The sequence below is a fragment of the Protopterus annectens genome, chromosome 14.part0 (genome assembly GCF_019279795.1).
Source record: "Protopterus annectens isolate FY-2018-M chromosome 14.part0, PAN1.0, whole genome shotgun sequence".
NCBI classification, from domain to species: Eukaryota; Metazoa; Chordata; order Ceratodontiformes; family Protopteridae; genus Protopterus; species Protopterus annectens.
In genome coordinates, this window is record NC_056748.1 from 557,728,829 (window position 1) to 557,752,769 (window position 23,941).

Sequence of the window (23,941 nt, forward strand, 5' to 3'; positions counted from 1 at the left end):
GTACTGCATATGGCATGAGAAGTACCTGCTCAACAGTCTGGCCTTTGGTTACAAATTCATGTCCAACCTTCACTCTGGGATGGCACAATGACTTCAGTAAATCGGCTGAGTTTAGGCCCATGAGATATGCAGCTTTGTCAGCCACTGAAAAATAACAAAATTGACAATTCATAGCTTGTTTTCAGAAATAATAAAGAAATGATTTGAAATTATTTGCGCAATAATTAAGAAAGGGTTTGATTAGATAACACAACTGTCAACATGGAAAAGGTATGTGTGTGTGTGTGTGTGTGTGTGTGTGTGTGTCTTTCTCTATAAATATACACATCTGCACACACACACAGACACACACACACACACACACACACACACACATACACACACACACACACACACACATATATATATCTATATATATATATATATATATATATATATATATATATATATATATATACATATTTAAATATGCACATATATGTGTGTGCATGTTTTTCCTTCTCATAATGTGCACCAATAATAGTTATTTATTTATTTTAATATTTGTTTACCAGGAAAGTACAACTTGGAACAAAGCCAATTGTCAGCAGAGGCCCAAGGAGAAACACTCCAGACACATGTCTTTGCAACATGAGAAAAAAACAGAGTACCTAGAGGAAACCCACATAAACGCAGGTAGGACATGCAGACTCTGCACAGATGGCACCACAGTCGAAAATCGAACTAGAGAAGCTCTTGCTGTGAAGTGACAATGCTACCGCTGCACCACTGCACATAGGGTACATGACATCTCTCTGCCGTTTATTGTAACAGCGGACCACAAGCTTCAGGAGGTAAGGAATGTAAATTAGTAGTACACTGCTGCAGATAGTATTAAAGATTGCTGCTTTCATATAGACACTTGCAAGATGAAACAAAAAGATGGACTAAGTCCAGTCATACCAAAGGTGATGAAGTGCATGCAGTATTTCCAACAGAAAATTAACAGCACCTTTGAAACAACTGCATACCCTGTCACTGTACATCTGAATTGTGGGATGTGCATTTGCAGCATAACTTTGGTTTCTGAATGCAAAAATAACTGAAAGAACGGTACAAACATCAGGCTCCATGGCATAGAGGGATGAAGATCTGACTACAGCCTGGGAGACCAGGGTTCAAACAGTGGCCCCAACACTATAGGAGACAAACAGAATTAGAAAGCAATGAAGTAGAAAAGCTCATTTGGCCCTCTCTCTTTCTCTCTCTCTCTCTTGGGGGTGGATAGGGATATGTATGCTGACAGGAACAAACAGAAGTTGCAATTGCTCTTGTGGAGACTGAATACCCTGCCTGTATAGTTACTCCACATGTGGGCATGTCTTGTGTTGTTTATAGGTTCATAGGTAGGTACTAGGCTATCAGCCCAAGACCCAAGTAAGCCTAGCAAACAAGTATCCCTGGCTTACGCTACCCAAGAAAGTTATTTTCCTGTGCCACTGTCGAGCAGAGACACAGAAGTGATCCCCGGGGTGTATTTCCTATTTCCCATCCACTCATCAAGATTTTTCTTCAAGAGTGCTAATGAAGAACTTTGCTTGACATAGATGGGTAGCCTGTTCCAGAGTATGGGAAGTCTCTGGGACAGGAATCTATCCCTCCAGCATGTCCTGTTTATTGTGGTGACAAGGTTTAGGTTCCTAGAGCGTGTAGCTCAAAGGGATTGGGATTTCTTTACGTGCAGCATGTCCAACAGCTCTGTGTTTGACATAGCTTTATATGTTAGGCAGAGATCACCTCGGAGAAAGCGATATGCTACGGAGTAAAGCTGGAGTTTTTTGAGACTGTCAGTGTAGGGCATTTGTTTGAGGCCAGTAATCATCTTTGTGAGGTACAGCAGGTGAGCTGCTGCAGATGTCTTGTGAGGTACATTCCAAAAGGGGCATTGTACTCTATAATGGGTCGAATGAGTGTCGAGTAGAGGGGAACAATGACCTCTTTTTTACTGGATGAAAACCCTTTTATGATGAGGTGTGCCACATAGAAGGACTTTCTGACTACTGTGGCGATGTGACTATCAAAGGAAAGACTACTGTCCACCTGGGTCCCAAGGTCTCTTATCACACATTCGGTGTTAAGTAGATTGCTGCCTATGTGGTAGTTCATGGGTACAGAGCTTTTACCAAAGGGGATGACACTGCACTTTTTGGCATTGAGCTTGAGGCCATGGATCTGACACCAGGCATCTATCACAGCGAGGCCCTTCTGTAGGATGTCCACATCATTTGGGGACTTGACTATGGCTCCTAGTTTGCAGTCATCTGTGAACTTTATTAGCCAGAGGCCTTCTGTGTTAGCCTGTACTTCAGAGAAGTAGATATCAAACAGGAGAGATCCCAGGACTGAACCCTATGGTACTCCACTTGTCACTGGTTTGAGGTCAGATTTGGAGTCTGCAACTTTTACAGTGTGGGTTCTGTCGGTGAGCCAGTTGGCAACCCATCTTGTGATGTAGGGATTTATACCTAGTTTAGTGAGTTTAACTATAATTCCAGAATGGGGGAAGGTTTTGAAAGCCTTGGCGAGGTCAAGATAGGCTGTGTGAACCACCTTACCCTCATCTACGGCTTTGGTGACTGCCTCAAAGAAGTCAGTCAGTTTCAGGAGGCATGACCTGCCTTTCACAAACCCAAAATGGGTGGGATCCAGAGTTTGGAGATTACCAATGTCTTTGTTTATGAGTTCCATGATGATACATTCCATGGCCTTGCAGACCAGGCTCGTCAGGCTAATAGGGCGATAGTTCCCAGGATCAGTGGTGGCTCCCCCTTTGTGGAGTGGGATAACTGTTGCTGTTCACCATTCAGTGGGCACAAAGCCTGATGTGAGGCTATTATTGAACATGGTGCTTAGGTGGCGAGCCAGTTCGTTCTGAAGTTCAGGTAAAACGCAGACTGTGGTGTTGTCCGGTCCCATGGATGCTGTGTTTTCTGGCTTTAGAGAGTTCAGCTTTTTACCTGCTTAGTTGTGATTACAGGGACTCTGCATTCATCCTGTATAGATATGGGCCCTTTAGGGGGTGGGGGGTAAAGTCAGCACTGAACCTATCTGCCAGGATGTTGCCAATATCAGTTGGTTCTGTAATTTTTGTGCCATTGTGCTGTAACTCAGAGCAGATCTGCGTGTTGCCATCAAGGTTCTTGACATAGCTATAGAATGCTTTGTGACTGTCCTTAGAATTAGTGGCGATTTTGTTTTCATAGCTAGCTTTGGTGGATCTTATAAGGGATCTCAGCTTCTTACTGAGGCTGACCAGGGAGCCCCTCCACTCATGGGATTTTACTCCCTTTTGCAACAGATTCTTCCTTCTGTTGTACAGTTTGTTTATGGCAGGGGACCACCAAATTGGCTTCCTTTTTTTGGAGGATAGCATCTTGGTTCTGTTTGGGATAGCACAATCCATGCACTTGTGTAAGTGCTTATAGAGTGCATTTGTGTAGGATTCAGCAGTTGTAACTGTATTGTCCATCTGCATGGGTGTCATGAAGTTAACCCCTTCTGTCTTAAGAAGCATGAAGTTGGCTTTGGAGAAATTTTTTACCATGGTTTCCTTAATGGGGGGTGGGGGCGGAATGTGGATATCAAGGGTGATTAACTTATGGTTAAATTGGACCAACGAGGAGTTGACTTCAGGTGTGAAACACCAGTCACTCATGATGGTAATGACTAGGTCTAGGATACTCTTGCCCCTAGTGGGGGTGTGGATATGTTGATCCAGGACATTGGAGTTTATGAACTTCAGAAAGCGTTGAGCTAAGGAGTTGGTACACGAGTAGTTTTCCTAACGGTGGGGTAGATGAAGTCGACCATTATTAGGGTGTTTGGTTGAAACCTAATATTTTCCAGTACATCAAGAAAAGAGGAGTGGCAATCCTGGAGCATGGTGGGGGATCTGTAGCAAGCTACAATTTGGACTGCAGTTTTGCCCAGAGTTAGTTGCACTTGGATAACCTCGGATGCATTATGCTGAGTAACTAGCCTGGAGGTGTGGATATCCTTAATGAATATGGACACACCTCCACCTTTGATGTTTTGGTCCAGGTTACATGGCCGAAAAGTGTGGCATGAGTTATAGCCATGTAGTGCAGGGGTGCTCTCTGGAGCTTTGAACCAGGTCTCAGTCACTGCACAGATATCAATGTTCTCCATTTTAAGGAGTGCCTCAAGTGAGTGCATTTTGAGATTTAGACATCTAGCACCGAGTCTCATTACCCTCAGTTTTTGCTTGCCTGTTGCTGTTACGGTGGTGAATTTGTCATTTAAACCTTGCCTAAAAAAGCACTATATTGGAGGCAAGAGCCTTAGCCAGTATCAGGAATTCCAGGGGTGACAGGTGCAGGCCATCTCTGGCAAAGCATCATGGTCTGTCGACCATGTCATCCCAAGTAGACAGATACTGGATCCCCTTATAATGACACCAGAAGCTTAGCCAATTGTTGAAGTCAATCAATTTCTCCTTGTACTGCAGTATCATTCTGGGCAATGGCAGAATGCTACTCAGAGCTAGGGTCATACCTGCCTGGGCTACAAGATTGGAGAGCTCTTCCATGTCTCTCTTCATGTAATCCAGGGAGGTATGCCTCAGGTCATTCACACCAACATGGACAATGACAGTGTCATATCTGTACTTGTTGTGGAGTGACCTGAGTGCGTGGGTTATGCAGAGGATTCTGGCACCTGACATGCAGCTGACAGTAACCTTCTCCTTGTTTAGCCTGGTGAGTGGGGCATCAGTTTGCCTGACTATAGTCACCTATGACTAGTGTGTTGCGTATGTTGTTTTGCCTAATTGGCTGTGGTTGAGTGGCACACTGAGTCTGTGGGCTATGTGTCATTTGATTTGTGTTGGGGGATGGAGGTTGCTTGCGTTTCTGCTTTGGATGTCTCTGTTGCTTAGACAGATTTTTACTGAGAGCCTCCACAAATGTTTTTGTGTTACTATGTGTGGATTTTGGTGGTGTTGATTCAGTGAGACTATGTGATGAGTGTGGTGTGGTGCAAATGTTAACCTTCTCCTCTTGACTGTCAAGTTCAGTCTTGGTTGGAGAGAGCTTTACCTCCACTTTGGCTAGATAAGTGCATCTCTCACAGGTTGTAGTGTTGGGTGGTAGGAGGAAAGGGTTGTCTGTGTACATCAGGCAATTTCTACATTGCCTCAAGATGCCCAGATTCATCAGATAGACAGGAAAGAACACTGGGAGCTGACCCTTGGACATGCCTGAATAAAAAAATATTTTCCGCTAGATAAGTGAGGAAAGTAAGTACAAGAGCTGTTTTTCTCTAAGCGAGTGAGAAAAGTAAGTACAAAAACTGTTTTCCTCAAGGTAATGAGGAAAGTCGAGTGCTATAGTAATTAGAGCTTATTTAGTGCTTACAAGTTCTGAACAAGTGCTGAGCAAGAATGAGCAAATTTAAGTGCTAAAAATAAGAATCTGTATCTGCACTACATGAGTTACAGGACAGAAACAAGTGCAAATGCAGGCTTTCAAATCAGAAAGTTGAGAGAGATGGAAAAGATTGTCCAAACGGCCAATAGCTACAATTTCTGGGCCATAACCACTTCTTATGTGGTAGACAGGTGACCTAGTGCTTGCCACTCCCACTGATAAGCTAGAAGGCTTCCCTCCAACACAGAAAGGCTTGTGAGGCTCAGAAGCTTACATATAGTCCTGGATACAGCAAATCTGTATCTGGACTACACTAGTTGCAGGAAAGGTAGGAAACAGGCTTACAGTATTTTTTTTTTACAGAAAAGTAGCTAAAACAGCAGTTAAAACAATTCACATGCAGTGCAAGCTAGCACACTTGAGTATGTAGCAATATTAGACCAAACACAGTTTAAAAAATGCAATTAAATTAAAAAGGACTAAAAGCAAGTGCAGAAGGACTTTATTAGGTAGAATGTGGTAAAGAGATGGGACGGGGGGAGTGTCCCAGATCAAATCTGCAGTGGGGCAGGTAACTGCAAAAGCCACCAAATTTAAACTACAAGCCAAAAATAGGGTGGGTGAGTGGGACAAAACACTTTCAGCAGAGATCTGAAAAACTATAAGCAACAATTAACAGTACAGACTCTAAAACCAAAAAAATATATACTTAGCTCTGTATTTTTCCAGACAGATTGAAAAGCAGTCTCTCAGAACACCAACAATTTTGGCTGACAATGTTGGCTGACATTCCTTGTGGAAGTATAAGACACCCTGGCAATGATCCTCACTGCATGCTCTTCAATCAGTTACTAAATGAGCATGCTCAGGGAAGCTAGGGCAAAAAACAGTCTTTCATGAAGATGATAGCACAGTCCCTAGATGAAATGACCTTTGTCCCAAGGAACAAAAGTGCCACAGGCTCTCATCAAGGGAAAAACAAATGGGTCAATAAGGTGATAGGGAGGGAGAGCTAGACAATCAATACAGCAGCACAGCCAAAGAAAGATAAAAGTAAAACGTTAAAAAGGTATAAGCAGTGTGGCTTCACTTACATTACTGAATTGCTCTAAATACTCCAGGTTTTATATCTGGTAAAACTGGCAACCATGTCACACGCCGCTTGGTCTTTAATATGCATGCAGTGCAGCTTAGATCCATTTACTTAACGGGATCAGGAAGAAATGCATGCCATTTCTTATCATCACTTAAAGGTGTGACCACAGATGTGTGAGTGATGTGATTGACACAGCAACATCTAGAATGCGGTATCTCACAGATACTTCTGGTTCCTAAACCTTTCGGTACCTCAGTGATTTAATTAGCACAGTCACTTAATGATGGAAGGCTCCTAGAAATGGGAAAGATTAAAGAAAAGATCCTAACAAATTTCATTGATCAGTAATCACCAAAGAAACTGAGAAATGTTTTACTTGATGCACAGAATGCCAAAACAGTGCCTCTCACTCAAGCTTTAAAAATATTTTGATTTCAATGCTTTTATATAGTTGATGTTTGAACATATTGCTATAGTCATTGTTAAGCTATTGGTAAACTCCAACAATGGATTTCAATACGTTTTGGTCATTCTGGACTACTAAATATTCTGAAGCTATTTCCTTATATAGGTTAATGCTAAATATATGCAAAAGGAGCTAGTGTTAGCATTTTAAATATAGGTATCAATAAGGAAATACTCACTGATTAGGGAACTCTATATCAGGAGTAATGCACCAAGCGTGCCCATGCTTTAAGGTCAAGTAATTAAAAACCTCAGTACTCCATTCCCAAATAAATGGGCTAGTGGAACACTGTAACTGAACATAAAAATCCATGCTGATAAAAGTAAATGGGGAAGATTGTGGAAACTGGGACCAGTTAATAACATACCTACTGTTTGCCAGTACAAAAGTACAGCAAGCCTCAGTCCTCAACAAAGTTCAGTTATTTTGAGCTATTATATTGCAGACACCTTTACAGACTGTTAGATATTGCATAAGAAATTTGGTGAAAAAAGAGAAAAACCTATTTAAAAGTGTCAGCGAACACTATACATAGTTAGAAGATAAGCTGAAAGTAATAATGCCTGTTACAAGGGAACACATGGAAAGGTCCCAGTACAATGAAGAAGGGATGTATAACATAAGTACAAGGACCAGAGAATTTTGAGCTGGAGACCAGGTCCTAGTTTTGGTTTTCTCTGCAGAAAATGTTTTTATTAACAGCAATGAAAGATTCATCAGAAATAGCAGAGTGCTTGGCTTAATTATTCTGATCTCCCAAGTCAGTGAGGGTCGACAGCAGTTACAGCTGAAACCTCTGTATAATGTGACATCAAACAGCACTCTCTTGTAACTGAATTGATTGTTTCAGAACTGGAATGGTCAAATAAGCAGTCCTCTGATAGTTGACAAGTGGCAGGAATGTCACGCTCGGTTGAGTAGGTTGCCATGCCCCCGTATGGCTGGATTTGTACTGATTAATATATGTTTTTGGTGCTATCAAATCACTCCCTGGTAACATTGTGGACATGAGGGTGCTGACTATTTTCATTTAATAAGGGCATACTGTGTAGTTTGGCATATATGACCACACCTCATCACCCTTACTGAGTGATTATTGTACATCCCTGTCCCGCATACTCTGACTTTAAATTATTGGTTGTTTGGTATTGGTAGTTCCACTGGGCCAGAGTTTACATAGCTTACAAATGTAATTTCCATTTGCCAGTTCCAGTGAGCCAGAGTTTACATGGATTAGAACTGTGGTTTCACTTTATTCTCATTTCTGGTTCAGTTTTGGACGTCTTACCTAAATGACTAGACATCCCATATGTAAAAGACTGGCTATGAGCTCAAAGCCTGGAGTAAATGGTTAGACATGAAAAGATGGAATGACTATGAGTGTATATTATTATACTATATTGCTTAGGATATTCACTGTATATGTTTGCTCTTGACATGTCACTGCTGTTGTTGGTCATGTGTTATTCTCATATTGGGGACTGGTATGCCACTTGTTCTTACTGGGGCAGTAACCTCAAATTACTGTTGTTGCTGTTATTATTATTTATGTTCTGTTGTCAGTTTGATAAAGTATTGTGTAACCTTGCCTTTTGTTTTCTTGTATTGATAGAATATTCTTCTTCATAAAGAGTTTGTTAAAAACATTTTTCTTTACTAAGTTGCTGGGTCCATTTGAAATAGTAAAAAAATTAAATGATGTAAACTACAGTAAGCAAAGTCTGAAACAGATTTACAATAACCACAGAAAGAAGCACAGAGCTCTGTAGTTAGTTTATCAACAAAGACTACTAGACCTGGTGAAGAAAAAAACTGACCTCTGCTCCTGGAGTTCAGGTAGTTGTTACATTATGTACAACACAGAAACAAGTTCATTAGATGTTAATATTTCTGAAAGCAAAATAAGTATGACACAGGTAACATATTTATGCTGTGGACTGGCAGGGGGATGTTAGGCTCTAGCAAGAAAAAAGTGAAATGGAGAGAAACTGGCCTTTTCCTGGCACTGTGAATCAAGTGAGGGAATTCTTGGGGGCTAGCATTGTCCTGTCAAAAATTCATACCCCACTATAACTCATAGACTAGTCCTAGGCGAAATGTCCTCGGGGGGGGCATTTTAAGCCTAGCCAATTACCCCATGGGAGTATCAAACCCTGCACCTTGTGTTTCTAAGATAAGCACCTTAACCATTACGCCAACCTCCCATCAATAGCATTTTCCCTTACAGAGTTGACAAAGGGAAAGCTATCTCTTAAAGTTAAGTGGACCCTAGAGGCAGACAATGCTTGCAACCAGTTGAGAATACTTTGGTCAGAGAACATTTTACCTTCTGAAGATTTCAACAGGCATTTTATAGTATATACTGATGCATCAGAGATAGTTCTGGGGAAGTGTTAATACATTGGGAAGAATATTCCATATGTTTTTAATTGAACACTGAATAGAGCAGAAATCAGGTATTCCACCACTGAGAGGAACTGCTTGACAATCAAGCAGCCACTACAGTCACTAAAGTATTATTTTTTCAGCTATGAATTTACACTTAATACATACCATACCCCAACGGTATACCAAATAAATAACAAGATGGGAACAACAATATGTACATATGTACTTCCCTGGCAGCCTTTCAGACCAAGGTGATACTCATAGCATGATTGATCCAACATAATATAGATAGCCTGTCAGGAGTTTACATCCCATCTGTTGAATGTGAAATTTAGGGTTTCAAGCTGGGGGTGGGGATCAATTTACCACAGTAAAGCAGTTCATGTTAGTGGTAAAACAATGTTTCAAATGATGTAAGTAGTGTGAACAGAATGCTGTAAATAAAATGATTGTTTTAAATAATTAGGTATCATAATGTATTAGGCAGAGGGGATTCTGGCATGGTTCAATTAACAGGTGTATTAATAGGTGTTCAGTAGACTCATTTTGCAATCAGGTAGTGTATACAAGAAAATTATGTAGCCCTACCAATTCAGGGAAGTTTGTCTCTTGTACAGGACAGATTATGTGCCTGGAATAATTGTTGTAGGTAGTGTGTTACAATAAGAAGAAACTTTCTGTGGTTTATATACCTGACAATATCTGGCCATCTTCCAGCAAAGGAATCCCTAGAGAAGAGGACTTACCTGGAAACATTGTACATTACTTTGTGAATTATACCTGACTTACCTCAAAGCACCTTTGTGCTGTGGACATTACTTCTCACACAAGAAAGGAATTACTGGATTTTGTATGACAGACTATACCCATTTGCTTACATTGTTCCGAGACTTGGAAAGAAAGTCGTTACTTTGTATTGTTTTCTTCGGATATCATTACCCAAAGTTATCTTTGGTGCATTCGTCTGTGAAAAATCTGCCCCACTGATGTCTCTTTTATTTTACAATAAAACGGTGGTTATTTTAAGAACTTGTGGATTTTAATCCATTACTAGAATACTACTGCTACTACTACCACACACACACACACACACACACACACACACACACACACACACACACACACACACACACACATATCTATATCTGTATCTATATATGTATATATATATATATATATATATATATATATATGTGTGTCTGTGTGTGTGTGTGTATATATATATATATATATATATATATATATCAATATATATATATATATATATATATATATATATATATATATATGGGTTCACTTCAGTTCACTGAACTTTCAATTCACTGACTTTCATTTCACTGACACCATTTCACTGAAATTCATTTCACTGAAACTTCATTTCACTGAAAGTTCATTTCACTGACAACTATCATTAGCAATAAACTGGAATATTCCCCCTTCCCCACTGTAGTGCGACCCTGGAGTTAGAATATATAGTTGGGGGGGTGGGGGGCAGAGCCCCCCACTTCATTTCATATGATATTCTTGCGTTTTGATATAATATTGCTTAGTAAAAGAAAAGTAAGTGGGCTGCCCCACCCCGATGTGGGGGGTGTGCCCACACCCCCCTAACTATATATTCTAACTCCAGGGTCGCACTACAGTGGGGAAGGGTGCATATTCCATTTACTATGTAATAATACTTGTCAGTGAAATGAACTTTCAGCGAAATGAAGTTTCAGTGAAATGAATTTCAGTGAAATGGTGTCAGTGAAATGAAAGTCAGTGAATTGAAAGTTCAGTGAACTGAAGTGAACCCATATATATTTATATATATATATATATATATATATATATATACACACACACACACACACACACACACACACACGTGTGTCTACCATATGTATATGTATATGTATATATATATATATATATATATATATATATATATATGTGTGTGTACACTGACACACATACATATGTCTATAAAACAATAGGACCAAAAATCTTTTTATTTCATTTCCTGCCAACCATCAGCACTTCCCTGTTCCAAGCTCTCCCATTCATTCCTCTATGAGTGGGAGTCAGTCACAGAAATGTCATGCAGGGATCCATCAGGGATTTTTTTTTCTGTTATGGGCATAAATAGGGGATGCACGAGCCATATCAACTGCCAGGGTTAGTATGCCTTTCCAATGTGAGTGGATACTTCAGTGTACCTGCAGTGAATGTTACCTAATATGTAGCCTGTCCAGTCAAACACATCCCAGGTTGCATATGTACCTGACTCCTCTCCTTGAGGTAATTATGGAACCATCTTAGCTGAACATCCTTCTCCCCCAGACAGACACAGCCACTGTTCCCACACCATTTCCAACAGATAGCAAAGCCGTTAGTTGAACTCAGGCTGCTGGGGTCATAGGAAGAGCTTTTTTCCTCCAGGCCAACATAGCTGGCTAACAGGAATAAATTTTTAGACACTTAACTTCTGTATGAACATTTTTATAACACCTCTTACTACATACCTGAATACCTCATACCATGTAATTATCTCAAGTTATACACTGTAAACACTGGTACTAAAGTCCTTCTATGCACTGCACAAGCTGACCAGCTTAAGATACTTCTCAAAAGAGCTGATTCCTTTAATTTTAGTTGTCTAATACATCAGATTCTCTGGATGTTACTTATTTTTACACTAATGGTTCAAACAAGAGTAAAGCGTACAATGTTTTATAATGAAACAAGGCCAATGATAACAGGTACAAGTCAGGTGTGATATTTGTTTCTTTAGCGATCACAAGGTTTTCTGACTTCATTGTACAATTTTTCTTATATTATTTTACACTGTTTACTACTGCTGCCTCATGAAAATATTTAAAGAAAAAAGCAATGCCATTCCATAATGTAAAAATAATGAGCCAGAAAGACTATGAGTCACATTGTCTCTATGGCCATCACTAATTTACCTGCCTCAAGTAAATTACTTTTTCTGTTTTTATTACATTACCTTCTGATCCAGCTGGTTCAGCCTGCTCTTCTCGTGGTTTCTGTTTAAACTTCAAGTTCCCAAAATGCATTACAGCACCTGTCAGTTTATAGATGCTAGCTTTTTCCTCTGCCGTGAAGCCAAGGATGTCAATTGCACTCTGTACATGTATAAAACAGGTTACATTATCTTAATGCTTTTACAATATCATCCAGCTATCCCCCTCCCACAGTACAGTATATCATTTTTATACACAGATGCCTGGATATACATCTACTGCACCTCTCAAATAGAATGAGGAACCATTCAGGTTTTTTTGTTAAACATATGATTTAATTTTTAGGAACACAGAGACAGATATGAATGTGTTATTAAAGCACTAGGCAATGAGGTATTCTCCATGCAGTCTGAATATGTTTATAATACTTGCTGCTGCAGAAGTAAGAAGGCAACAAAAGTATTTTGACATTCTCCTTGACCTTCTCCTGTATTCCCTTCTGGGTGGCTTCTTTTATTAAACAGTTACATGCAACATGTTCATTTGACAGTATTAGCTTAACCCATCTTTCCAGTGACCTGCAATTACAGACATCTACTAAACTGCCAGATGAAAAGTACCATGCTCTTTACAGGAAGAGATTTAGTCCTCTCTTACTGCAGTGATATTTCCTCTTCACTGAAAAATCTGTATTTAGGTTTATATGTGAAGACATAGCCCAAACACAGTAGACTATGCAATGGTCCACGGATAGTCCATCACATGTGTACATCATGGTATTTTGTAGGCCTTTATTTCTCACAGATAAATAAACAATTAACTAATTGGATACTAACTTTGTGTTAATGTGGGGAAATTACCCTAATTTTTAATGTTTTCATTCTTTAGTACATAAACAAGAAAACATAACAGATTCATTTTCACTTCTACAGCTAACTTTCAGTAAAATAAGTTGCATGTAACTACCATTAGAATTTATGTTATCTTGTGCTTACTGTCGGTGATATAACTGCAGACAAGCCACATCTTTTGAAATCAAGTCAGTCCCTATAGATACTTCATCCTGCAGATAAAGCTAGCATATAGGACTGAAAACAAAGCCAATCATTTGTTTTATCTTGAAATAATCTTTATTAAATTTTCATAAGAATAGAACAGCCTTTCAACCAATAGCACTATACAAAAGCAACATTAATTAACCAACAATATAAGCACATAACATATAACTGAATTATTAATGAGTAAAAATGACTATTGTCCCCAAGTGAAATGAAAATCCCTCTAAGAAACCCAGTGCAGTGTTTTTAGAAAGCATTTGACTGAGTATTACATCACTAAACTTTACTCTGATCCTGCATTGCCTTATCCCCCCTTATTGACTTGTGCATCAAACATCCTACTATATGCCCTGACATTATTCACCACAATCATCTCTTTATCACATACCAAATCACCTTTCTATCCATTAACTATTAAGCTTCTGAAAAAAACTCATAAACAAAGGCTGAAGCTTTTCTCTCTCTTTCCAAGCTAAATTCTTGCCCCTACCTTCAACGATGTAAATGCCCAAGGACTCTACACTGCCTTCCAAAATATCATTTCTCATTCCACTGCATAACTCTCCTAAATCTGATGGACATTTCAAGACTGTCAAACTATGTGCTATAAACCAGTTCTATCCTCACATCTCCAATGTCTTCCATATTCTTCTTTCCATCTGAAATATCTGTAGGGTGTCTGGAAACATTTATGAATCTGTTACATATACTGATTCAATATGATCAGGAACACTTTAAGCTTGGCTATCCCACTCAAACACTCCTTCTAGATTACCTTAGACATTTGAATCATTTTATTAGCCTCCCATAAGACATAAATAATTTATTTCCTCCCCATATTTAATATAATCCAACCTGTGATAAAGTATACCACGTTTTAAGCTTATGACGACTTCATCATTTCCTTTTGATATGTCTATAATCTCAAGCATTTTAATGAAATAGTACATGTGTATGTGTAGAGTCTTAACTCTTAAAGACATTCTTTCTTTATTACACAGGGGATTATATAGATCATTATACTTACATCCGTGTTCACTAATTCATCTCTGTCATCAATGCTGGGCACTGTAACCTCCCCCTGGCTTACATATGGAATGTCATAGATGTTAGTAGTAATCAGAAGCAGGTCTGAATAAATGAAAATTAGATAAACATAAGACTGAGTTCAAGTGAAGAAAGCAAAAATTATAAAATAATCAGTAAAACTCATCTCTGTTGAACTTACCAATCAGCTCAGGTTTCTTATTACTTGTGATCTGGTAAAAGATGTGAAAACTTCTTTCAGCAGGGAGTTGGAATATTAATCTAGATTTTTCTAGAAGATCTGCAAATAAAAGTTTTAGGCATATCATTCATTTACTTTTATTTCTGTAAATTTGTAAATGAACTGAAGATTAAAGAAACTTTTTTATGCTAAACTTACAGGCTTCAATATCCGCAGAGGCAAGCTTTCCTGTAGTTCCAAAGTGGATTCGGATAAATTTACCCTTAAAGAGAATAATGAGAAAAGAGTTTGTAGCCGGCAATGATAACAAATTTCTTAGGATAATCTAGATCATGAAGGCCTAGTATAGATTCTAGTTTCAAAAAAATACGAACTTCCACTGTTTGGTACAATAAAGGCTGCCCTCCACCAGATATATTCCAAAGATAGACACACTGAGCGTATACGAATATCTTTTATTAACAAATAAACAAAAAAAATAAAAGATATTTGTATACGCTCGGTGTGTCTATCTTTGGAATATATCTGGTGGAGGACAGCCTTTATTGTACCAAACAGTGGAAGTTCGTATTTTTTGGGTTTGTGGTTGGTTGCAGGTATTGGTTCTTGCCAATACTCACTGGTCAAGTGTGGTTATAAATTCTAGATTCCTAAGCTTTTTATTTCTTTCATTTAAAACTGTAATACTTTTGAAATATATGTAAGGCATTTCTACATAAGGTAAGAATAAAATAAATTCCGCATTCATAAGCTTTTCATTTATTTCATCTAAAATGTAACACTTTTGACATACGTCTTTTTACAAAAGCCAAACATAAAACAGACTGTAACTCCATAAGCTTTTCATTTTTTTCATTTAAAACTTTAGCATCTTTTTTATAATATGTCAATTCATTGCCGCAATGCATTAGCTTGTGCAGTATGTACTTGCTGTTGATCGTCTCTTGATTCATTCTAATTACAAAAGTATCTTCCTCTGTTTCTTTTTACTTTAAATTTCATCTTGTTTTTATATTACATGATAATTTATGTGTTTACATAAAAGTGTAAACATGCTCCTAATCACTTTTTTGCTGTTATATGTTGGTTTCATTTTCTGGGTTATCTCCATTAATCGAATACATTTTTAGAGATAACTTAGAATGAGGTAGACAAGAAAGTCAAATGGCATCAAAAATACTCAGTATAGGTATCTAAACCTCATTTGCAACATCAACAGAATGATTTGGAGGGACAGTTATATCTCGCACAGAATACCACTGCTGTGGAACAGACTTGCAAAGTTCTTTCCTGTCCATATTCAATAGCAACTTAGATCTATAGACGGGAAACAGAAAATTTACCCAGAGACTGCCCCTTGTACTACTTATGGACAGAGACAGCACCTAAATGTTTTATTACATGCATGGATCACCTCAAATTATCCATGGTATGATTCTAGTTATTCTCATTAGGGGTCATTATATAATTACCAACTATGGGATGAGTAAAACAAATCTTTACCAAATGGGATAGGTTAAAAGGGAAGTTGCCTAGGCTTAAAATGATCCACAAGTATATCTAGCTTAGACTTTACCTATGAACCAATAAAAGGAATTCACTGCAGCAAATGAGTGAGCCATTACATACTATTTCAATACGCCATCTTTATCTAATTGTTTCTAATTCCCTTTTACAGTTATAGCTTTTAATAAATTTTATTTTCATAAATTTTAGAATAAGCATTGTCCTCATCTGTAAGGTACTTACTACAGATTTCTCTAAACTGCTTTGATCTTTATGATTAAGAATTGTGGGTCATTACTATTTTCATCTTAAGCAATGACTATTAACTTTAGTTCACTGACATCAATATCATTAGTTTCATTGTATGTCAAATTTCAACAGTCAACATTTTTTGGAAATATCACAAAGTATGCATAACATTCAAAAACTCAATTAGCATTTCTGTTTATCGTCTTTAGTATCTGTCTCAACATACCTGTTTTGTATGCATTATTACATACAGGTGGCTTTGCCTTTTACAACAGCTTTCCTATATACAGCTACATAAAATGTTTGGCAGAAACTAACGGAAATAATCAATGTGCCTTCCACACATCTGCATGCCTCCTGTGCAAATTATGTGTCAGAAATGGAGATGCAGTATCACATGCTTTTCTAAGTGAAGTAAGATGTTCAGGTCGAGTATGAATACTCAACCTGGGATTCATTAAAGCCTACACTAAGTGTACACTAATTGTACACTGTTATGAAAGAACAGACAGCATAAGCATAGCTCACGCCCTCATCTTCCTAATTTTAGTTTTCCTACTAATATTCTTGCAGACTTAAAAATCAATGATGATTTACAAAGGATACCACAAAGTGTAGACTACATGTACACTTAGTGTAATCATTCTGAGTGACTAGGAAGCACCAAAAGATGTGGGAGGCATGTTCTTGTACGTAAATTATGTACACTTAGTGGGCAGGCATTAATGACTAACGTGATTATTTGAACTCAAAATATTTTAAACTTTGGAAAGTTGCTTATCAAAACAGCACCACTCCAATGGTCTCAAAATGCAAAACATTTTTTTTTACAGGGAGCAAGCCCTCTGTACACCTGATATGGGGGAAACACGGTCACAAAACTCAAAATAGTTTTGCAGGGTGCAAGTCTCCTGCACATCTAATGTGGAGGGAAGCTCTACAACTCTGGCCCATATGATGCACATACCAAATCAAAGACCGCACAGATTCATAAAAGATGGAAAAAGTGAGGAAAAATCTGTACTCATTTCTTAACTTTCTTCAAGTTTAGCCACCATGATGGGACACATGATCATTTAGGTTTGATGTCCTGAGCATCAATCAATTATTCTGTGACAAACAGAAAGGTTCCTAGGATGTCAAGTTAAATGTAATATGGTCAAATTATAAATTCAGAAAAGTGGGCAAAAATTCATTTGGATGATGGGGATCACTACAAGAAAGAAGAGTTCCCCCAAAAGAATTGTACGAAGATGCAGGATTAATTATAACATCTAGGGTACAGGGGACAAAGTGCACTGCTTGGGGAAGTATGGATGCCAGTGTCACCCACAGTAAAGTAACCTAATTTAAAATACTCCCAAATGGACATACACATGAGTTTTTGGTCTGCTTGGGAAAGTTGCATATAACAAAACAACTTTGACCAATGTTTACTGAAAGTTTTATTGAAATTTATGCAAGAGTACAAGTAAAAAGAGGATAACATTATAATTTCCACTTTATTAAATTTCAAGAAAACTTCTGGAACCCAACTAACAACTCGATGATTATATATGAAAAAATGAAAAGACTACTCTTAAAATAAATAAATACAAAGGCAAAAATAAATTATCAGTAAAAAGTAAAACTATGTGCCATATCTGTGTGTGTGTGTGTGTGTGTGTGTGTGTGTGTGTGTGTGTGTGTGTGTGTGTGTGTGCATTTACCTATGTGTATATATATATATATATATATATATGTATATATATATATATATATATATATATATATATATATATACGGGTCTACCTGAAAATGCAGAAAATCCACAACGTCAACAACAAGAACACTGACACTGGAAGATCGACAATGGAGAAGATCGAAAGTTGAGAATCCCGACGCTGAGAACACCGACATGTTAAGGTAAGTGTGCGATAGGGACGGACATTAGGGTTAGGGTGTGGGTAAGGTAAGTGTGTGATAGTGATGGACGTTGCGATAGGGACGGACATTAGGGTTAGGGTGTGGGTAAGGTAAGTGTGCGATAGTGACGGACTTTAGGTTTAGGGGCATTTTAAGTGAGTTAGGGTTAGGGTGCGGGTCAGGTAAGTGTGCGATAGTGATGGACTTGAAGGTTAGGGGCGGACTAAGTGAGTTAGGGTTAGAGTGCAGGTAAGGTAAGTGTGTGATAATGACAGATTTAAGGGTTAGGGGCGGATTACGTGAGTTAGGGTTAGGGTGCGGGTAAGGTAAGTGTGCGATAGTGACGGACTTTAGGGTTAGGGTTTGGGTTAAGGTTAGTGCATAGATAGTTGTATATGTAAGGTTTAGTGTAGGTTTGTAAGGTTTTTGGTGTGCTTGTGTTGTGTCTGTGTTTTTCAGGAAAGGTATTTGTTTTGTTGATTGTCGGGATTGTGAAGTTTCATGTTTTTGAACTTTCGGTTTTGTTGTGTTGGCTATTTCGTTGTCAGTGTTTTGGCATGTCGGTGTTATCAGGTAGACCAATATATATATATATATATATATATATATATATATATATATATATAATATATTATTTGTTGATTGGGAAAGTCCAACTAGGAGAGAGCCTACTTTCAGCAGTGGCCTGGGGAGAAATGCTCTACATGCATGTCTTTGTAATGTGGGAGGAAACAGGGGTACCCAGAGGAAATCCATGCAAATGCAGGGGGGACATGTACAGAAGGTACCCCAACTGAGAATCAAACTGGAGAATCACTTGCTGTGATGCAACACCGCACTGGCCAATAGATATATAAATAGATATGCATATATATATATAAATAGATATGCATATATATATATATATATATATATATATATATATATATATATATATATATATATATATATAGTTTAGATAAGGTGATGGCAGAAATAAGACTGAAGAAATGAAATCTAAATGGATTACTAGAGTCAAAGGATTAGGCAAGTATGGATTAAATGATATGATGAACGGGAGTGCTCTCATTAACTAATCCTGTGGTTTTAGTGTTAATATAGTGTGTTGCAGAGTTGTTTTAATTTGAGAAAGTGCATTGAACATAAAAGTGCTTCTTGTTTGCTGCTTGATGTTTCAGTAAGTGTCTCCTTTTATTTATTTTTTTGTTTACAGATACTTCTGTTTGAATAATAGAGCATCCTTCATATCTGTCACAAAACGTGTTCCATGATAACATGCTACCTACTACAACTTAACAAAAGTTCTGTTAGTTAACTAAATGACAGCTAGCTTTCCAAAGCACTAAGACATCTTTCCTCTTAATGACACAGCTTGAGCTCTGCATGGAATATTCAGAAAAGTTCATAAAACACCATTCACTCACCTAATTTAGTAATGTGATCGCTGACTGTTGAAAACAGTCTGCAATGCTCAGACAAAAATGTACTATTTTATAAGTAAATTAATAGTTTCTGATAAAAACTGTATAGGTTCCTCTTAAAGACTGTACAGAAACATTTCTTGTTATTCTCAGAAACTTTATTTCCCTGTTGTAAGCGCTATTACAGATAGAGATACTTACTTGTAAACAGCCTTTGCACCTTCAGCCATAACCTTGAAGGATTTGCTTCATGCCACCTATTTAAGCCTACAGCTCACACTCTGCTTAGTGAGAATCTCTTGGTGAAATGTTACATGAATACACCAGAAGCACTACCACTATATACCACCCCGCCTTATATATATAAATACTCTGAAAATGATTAAACTGAGTGATAAGCAAGACAAATTATAATAAATTAAAAATGTACTTTCCAGTAATAGTGGCAGAAGTCTTGATCTGTCTTTTACTGAAGGAAAATGTAAACTATAAAGTTCCTTTCCTAAGAAGAGTAAAAAAAAATGAAAAAAATCATTATAAGGACATTTATCCCTTACCTGTAGTCCCTTATCATGAAACACGCAATTGCAATGGTAAAGCATGAATAAATCAAGACTCCTGCCACTATTACCAAACAGTACATTTTTTATTTATTATAATTTGTCTTGCTTATCACTCAGTTTTATCATTTTCAGATTATTTATATATAAGGCAGGGTGGTATATAGTGGCAGTGCTTCTGGTATATTCATGTAACATTTCACCAAGAGATTCTCACTAAGCAGAGTCTGAGCAGTAGACTTATAGGTGGCAAGAAGCAGATCCTTCAGGGTTATGGCTGAAGGTGCAAAGGTTGTTTACAAGTATCTCTATCTGTAATAGTGCTTACAGCAGGGAAGTTTCTGAGAATAACAAGAAATGTTCCTCTTCAGTCTTTAAGAGAAACCTATACACTTTTTATCAGAAACTATTAATTTACTTATAAAATAGTATAATTTTCTCTGAGCATTGCAGACTGTTTTCATCAGTCAGCGATCACATTTCTAAATTAGGTAAGTAAATGGTGTTTTATGAGCTTTTGTTAAGTTGTAGTAGGTAGTGGGTTATCATGGAATAAGCTGTGTGGCAGGTATGAAGGATGTTCTATTATTCAAATGGAAGAATATCTGTAAGCAAAAAATAAATAAAAAAGAGACACTTACTGAAACATTAAACAGCAAACAATAAGCACTTTTATGTTCAAGGCACTTTCTCAAATTAAACCAACACTGCAGCACACTGTATATTCTTACATTCTATCAAACAGTTTGCTACAGTTTACATGTTAGAAAAAAATCTTTTTTTTTTTGATGAAATCTGAGTGCTCCATGATGGCAGGGCATATACACTGTAGCAGCTGTTTGCTACGTTTATAGTAATCGGTTTGCTACAGTTCATAAGATGACATTCTTATGCATTTGTTTATTTGTTTACTTATGTATGTATGTATGTATGTCTTTATTTATTTTTAATAAAAGGCAGGAAGGTTGACAACAAGGCATAGAAATGGGACCTGAATGGCTAGGCAGGGGGAGGGGGCATTTTTTTTTTTTTTTTTTTTTTTTTGAAATTCACATGAAGAGCTCAGGGGTGGGGTGCTGTTTTATGGTACTGTCACAGGGTGCTAGCTGAGCTCTGGAACTTTCACTCCTCATGCCTTCTTCTGTTAACTTAAAGTCTTTTGACAGCAGTCACACCCTTCCACTTTAACTGGATATCTTTACACAGTCACTTATTTATGTTCTGTGTCAAAAGGGATTTTTTTCATTGCTTAAGGGGCCCAAAATAAAGATAAATGTTGCTTCGTAGTTATTCTTAATTTTGAAGTTACATCATTTTTGACTGGACAAAGACAGTAAATCACTATTGTTAATAATTTACTTTTGTTCACTCTCAGTTCGCCTGACCTTGATTTAAACTAATATCAGCTACAAATACTAGACAGCAGCAACTAACATCATAGCAAGTCTTTTCATACAAGGAATACTTCATTCATAAACTTACAAAACGGGATGAGTTGTCATTCCTTATGGTCTTGGCATTACCGAATGCTTCCAGCAGTGGGTTAGCTTGAATGATTTGATCTTCCAGAGTTCCCTGTAACAAAAAATGTCAGTATCAATATTTCAGTTCATTTTTTTTCATTCCCAGTGCATGTTACCCCATTTATTTATGCACCAGATAAACTGTGTACATACATAATTATGGAAACATAACTATCAATGATTCATGCCCTATTACTCAAAGTAGTATGTATAACAATATATTCCATAGCTACCATGAGATTTTGGGAGATATGTACTACCTCTGCCAACTAGTCTAAAACTATGTAAATATATGCTAATACAATAAATTATTACAATGCATGTTTGCATGTGCACTGTAAGTCAGTTAATAATGTCACTGTTATTCCAATGATATCATGATCTTCCTTACTCTTCTAATCATGCTGTATCATGCTCTTCCTTACTCTTCTAATCATGCCTCATGTATCATGCTCTTCCTTACTCTTCTAATCATGCTGTATCATGCTCTTCCTTACTCTTCTAATCATGCCTAATGTATCATGTTCTTCCTTACTCTTCTAATCATGCTTAATGTATCATGTTCTTCCTTACTCTTCTAATCATGCCTAATGTATCATGTTCTTCCTTACTCTTCTAATCATGCCTAATGTATCATGCTCTTCCTTACTCTTCTAATCAGGCCTAATGTATCATGCTCTTCCTTACTCTTCTAATCATGCTTAATGTATTATGCTCTTCCTTACTCTTCTAATCATGCCTCATGTATCATGCTCTTCCTTACTCTTCTAATCATGCCTAATGTATCATGCCCTTTCTTACTCTTCTAATCATGCCTAATAACTAATGCATTGAACAAGATCAGCTTTGCATACCACCCACAGAATACTGCTCAGCTATACAGTTTGGAACCAATTCTTATTACTATCTTTTTGAAAAATAAAATAACTTTTTCAAATAAATAAACTATTAAATGGAAAATGTTGTTTGTCTTTTTGGCTTTTCCTGGTTAGAGGTCGCCACAGCAGAACTCCAGTCCACTAATGATTGGCAGTAGATTTTTTATGGTGCCGAGTTGCCAGCCCGATGCCCAACCTTCAGTGAAGGCACACCCATTCACGCATGTCTTTCGGAGGTCACTTGACCACGGAGAGGACATGCAGGCTCCAGACAGAAGGCACTCCAGCCGTGAATCAAACAGGAGAACCTCTTGCTGTGAGGCAACAAAGCTACCACTGTACCACCGCGGCTTAACTATAAAATGGAAAATAATTAAACTAAAAGACCTTAACTGGTGAATTAAATACAGACAAAATAAATTAGATTACCTGCATCTTGCCTTCAACTTCTTTTTTTTTCTCACCCAAAGCTGCAATTATTGCAAAATATTGGATGACACGTTTTGTGTTTACAGTCTTCCCAGCACCAGATTCTCCACTATATGCAATAAATAAGAAAATTATTAGATTTTACAGAATAAATTTCATGAAAAATAAATACTGTGTCTTAAAGACTAGAAAGCTCTTACGTGATTAGGATTGACTGATTTTCACGATCTACCAAAAATAAAGAAAAACAAAATCACAGATGTGTACATATATGTCTATTTACCTATCTATGTTGAAAAAACTATAGAATACAACAGCTACAGTAGAAACACCTGATTTATTGTAAGTTAGTTTGTAATGGTTCAATTAAAAATGCCATGTATGCATTGCATAAGCCTATAAGCACAGCATGTGTGAATTGTTTTATATGCAATCTCTGTATTAAGAATATGACCCACTAAACAGAAATGTACAAGAACTGAGTTCCTTTAGCTCATCTATAAAATGAATTAAGTCTTTTTTTCGTCTGATACTTGACTTTAAATGGTCAAATCTGCAAGGCATTAATGATTTCTAAGCATGCAATCCTTGATCAGGGACTTTCATCAAAAAATCTTCTCATATTTTCGCTCCTGTCTAATGAAGGCCTCAGGATTTCTGAGAGACAGATAAGAAATGCTTTATTTTTGAGAATGAGCCTTTTTATGGAGTATTCATACTGTTCAAGTCAATCCCACATAGCAATGGTATCATCCATAACAGCAAGGGAAAGGCTTCAACATGCATTTGTTCCATAGGAGAATCAGTTTAAAATATCAAGAGGAATTTATTGCACTGAG

General features: G+C 37.5%; 1 protein-coding gene across 1 annotated transcript in view; it reads right to left on the reverse strand.

The window, feature by feature from the left end:
* The window catches only part of LOC122789100 (myosin heavy chain, skeletal muscle, adult-like), a 145,067-nt gene that overhangs the window by 95,906 nt on the left and 25,220 nt on the right, over positions 1-23,941 (reverse strand). Inside the window, exons 6-13 of the mRNA XM_044056299.1 lie at positions 23,303-23,330; positions 23,103-23,211; positions 21,755-21,847; positions 14,830-14,893; positions 14,632-14,730; positions 14,431-14,534; positions 12,369-12,507; positions 26-144 (exon numbers count right to left, since the gene is read on the reverse strand). Of these exons, the coding sequence (XP_043912234.1) occupies positions 26-144; positions 12,369-12,507; positions 14,431-14,534; positions 14,632-14,730; positions 14,830-14,893; positions 21,755-21,847; positions 23,103-23,211; positions 23,303-23,330 (755 nt within the window). The remainder of the gene's footprint in view (positions 1-25; positions 145-12,368; positions 12,508-14,430; positions 14,535-14,631; positions 14,731-14,829; positions 14,894-21,754; positions 21,848-23,102; positions 23,212-23,302; positions 23,331-23,941) is intronic.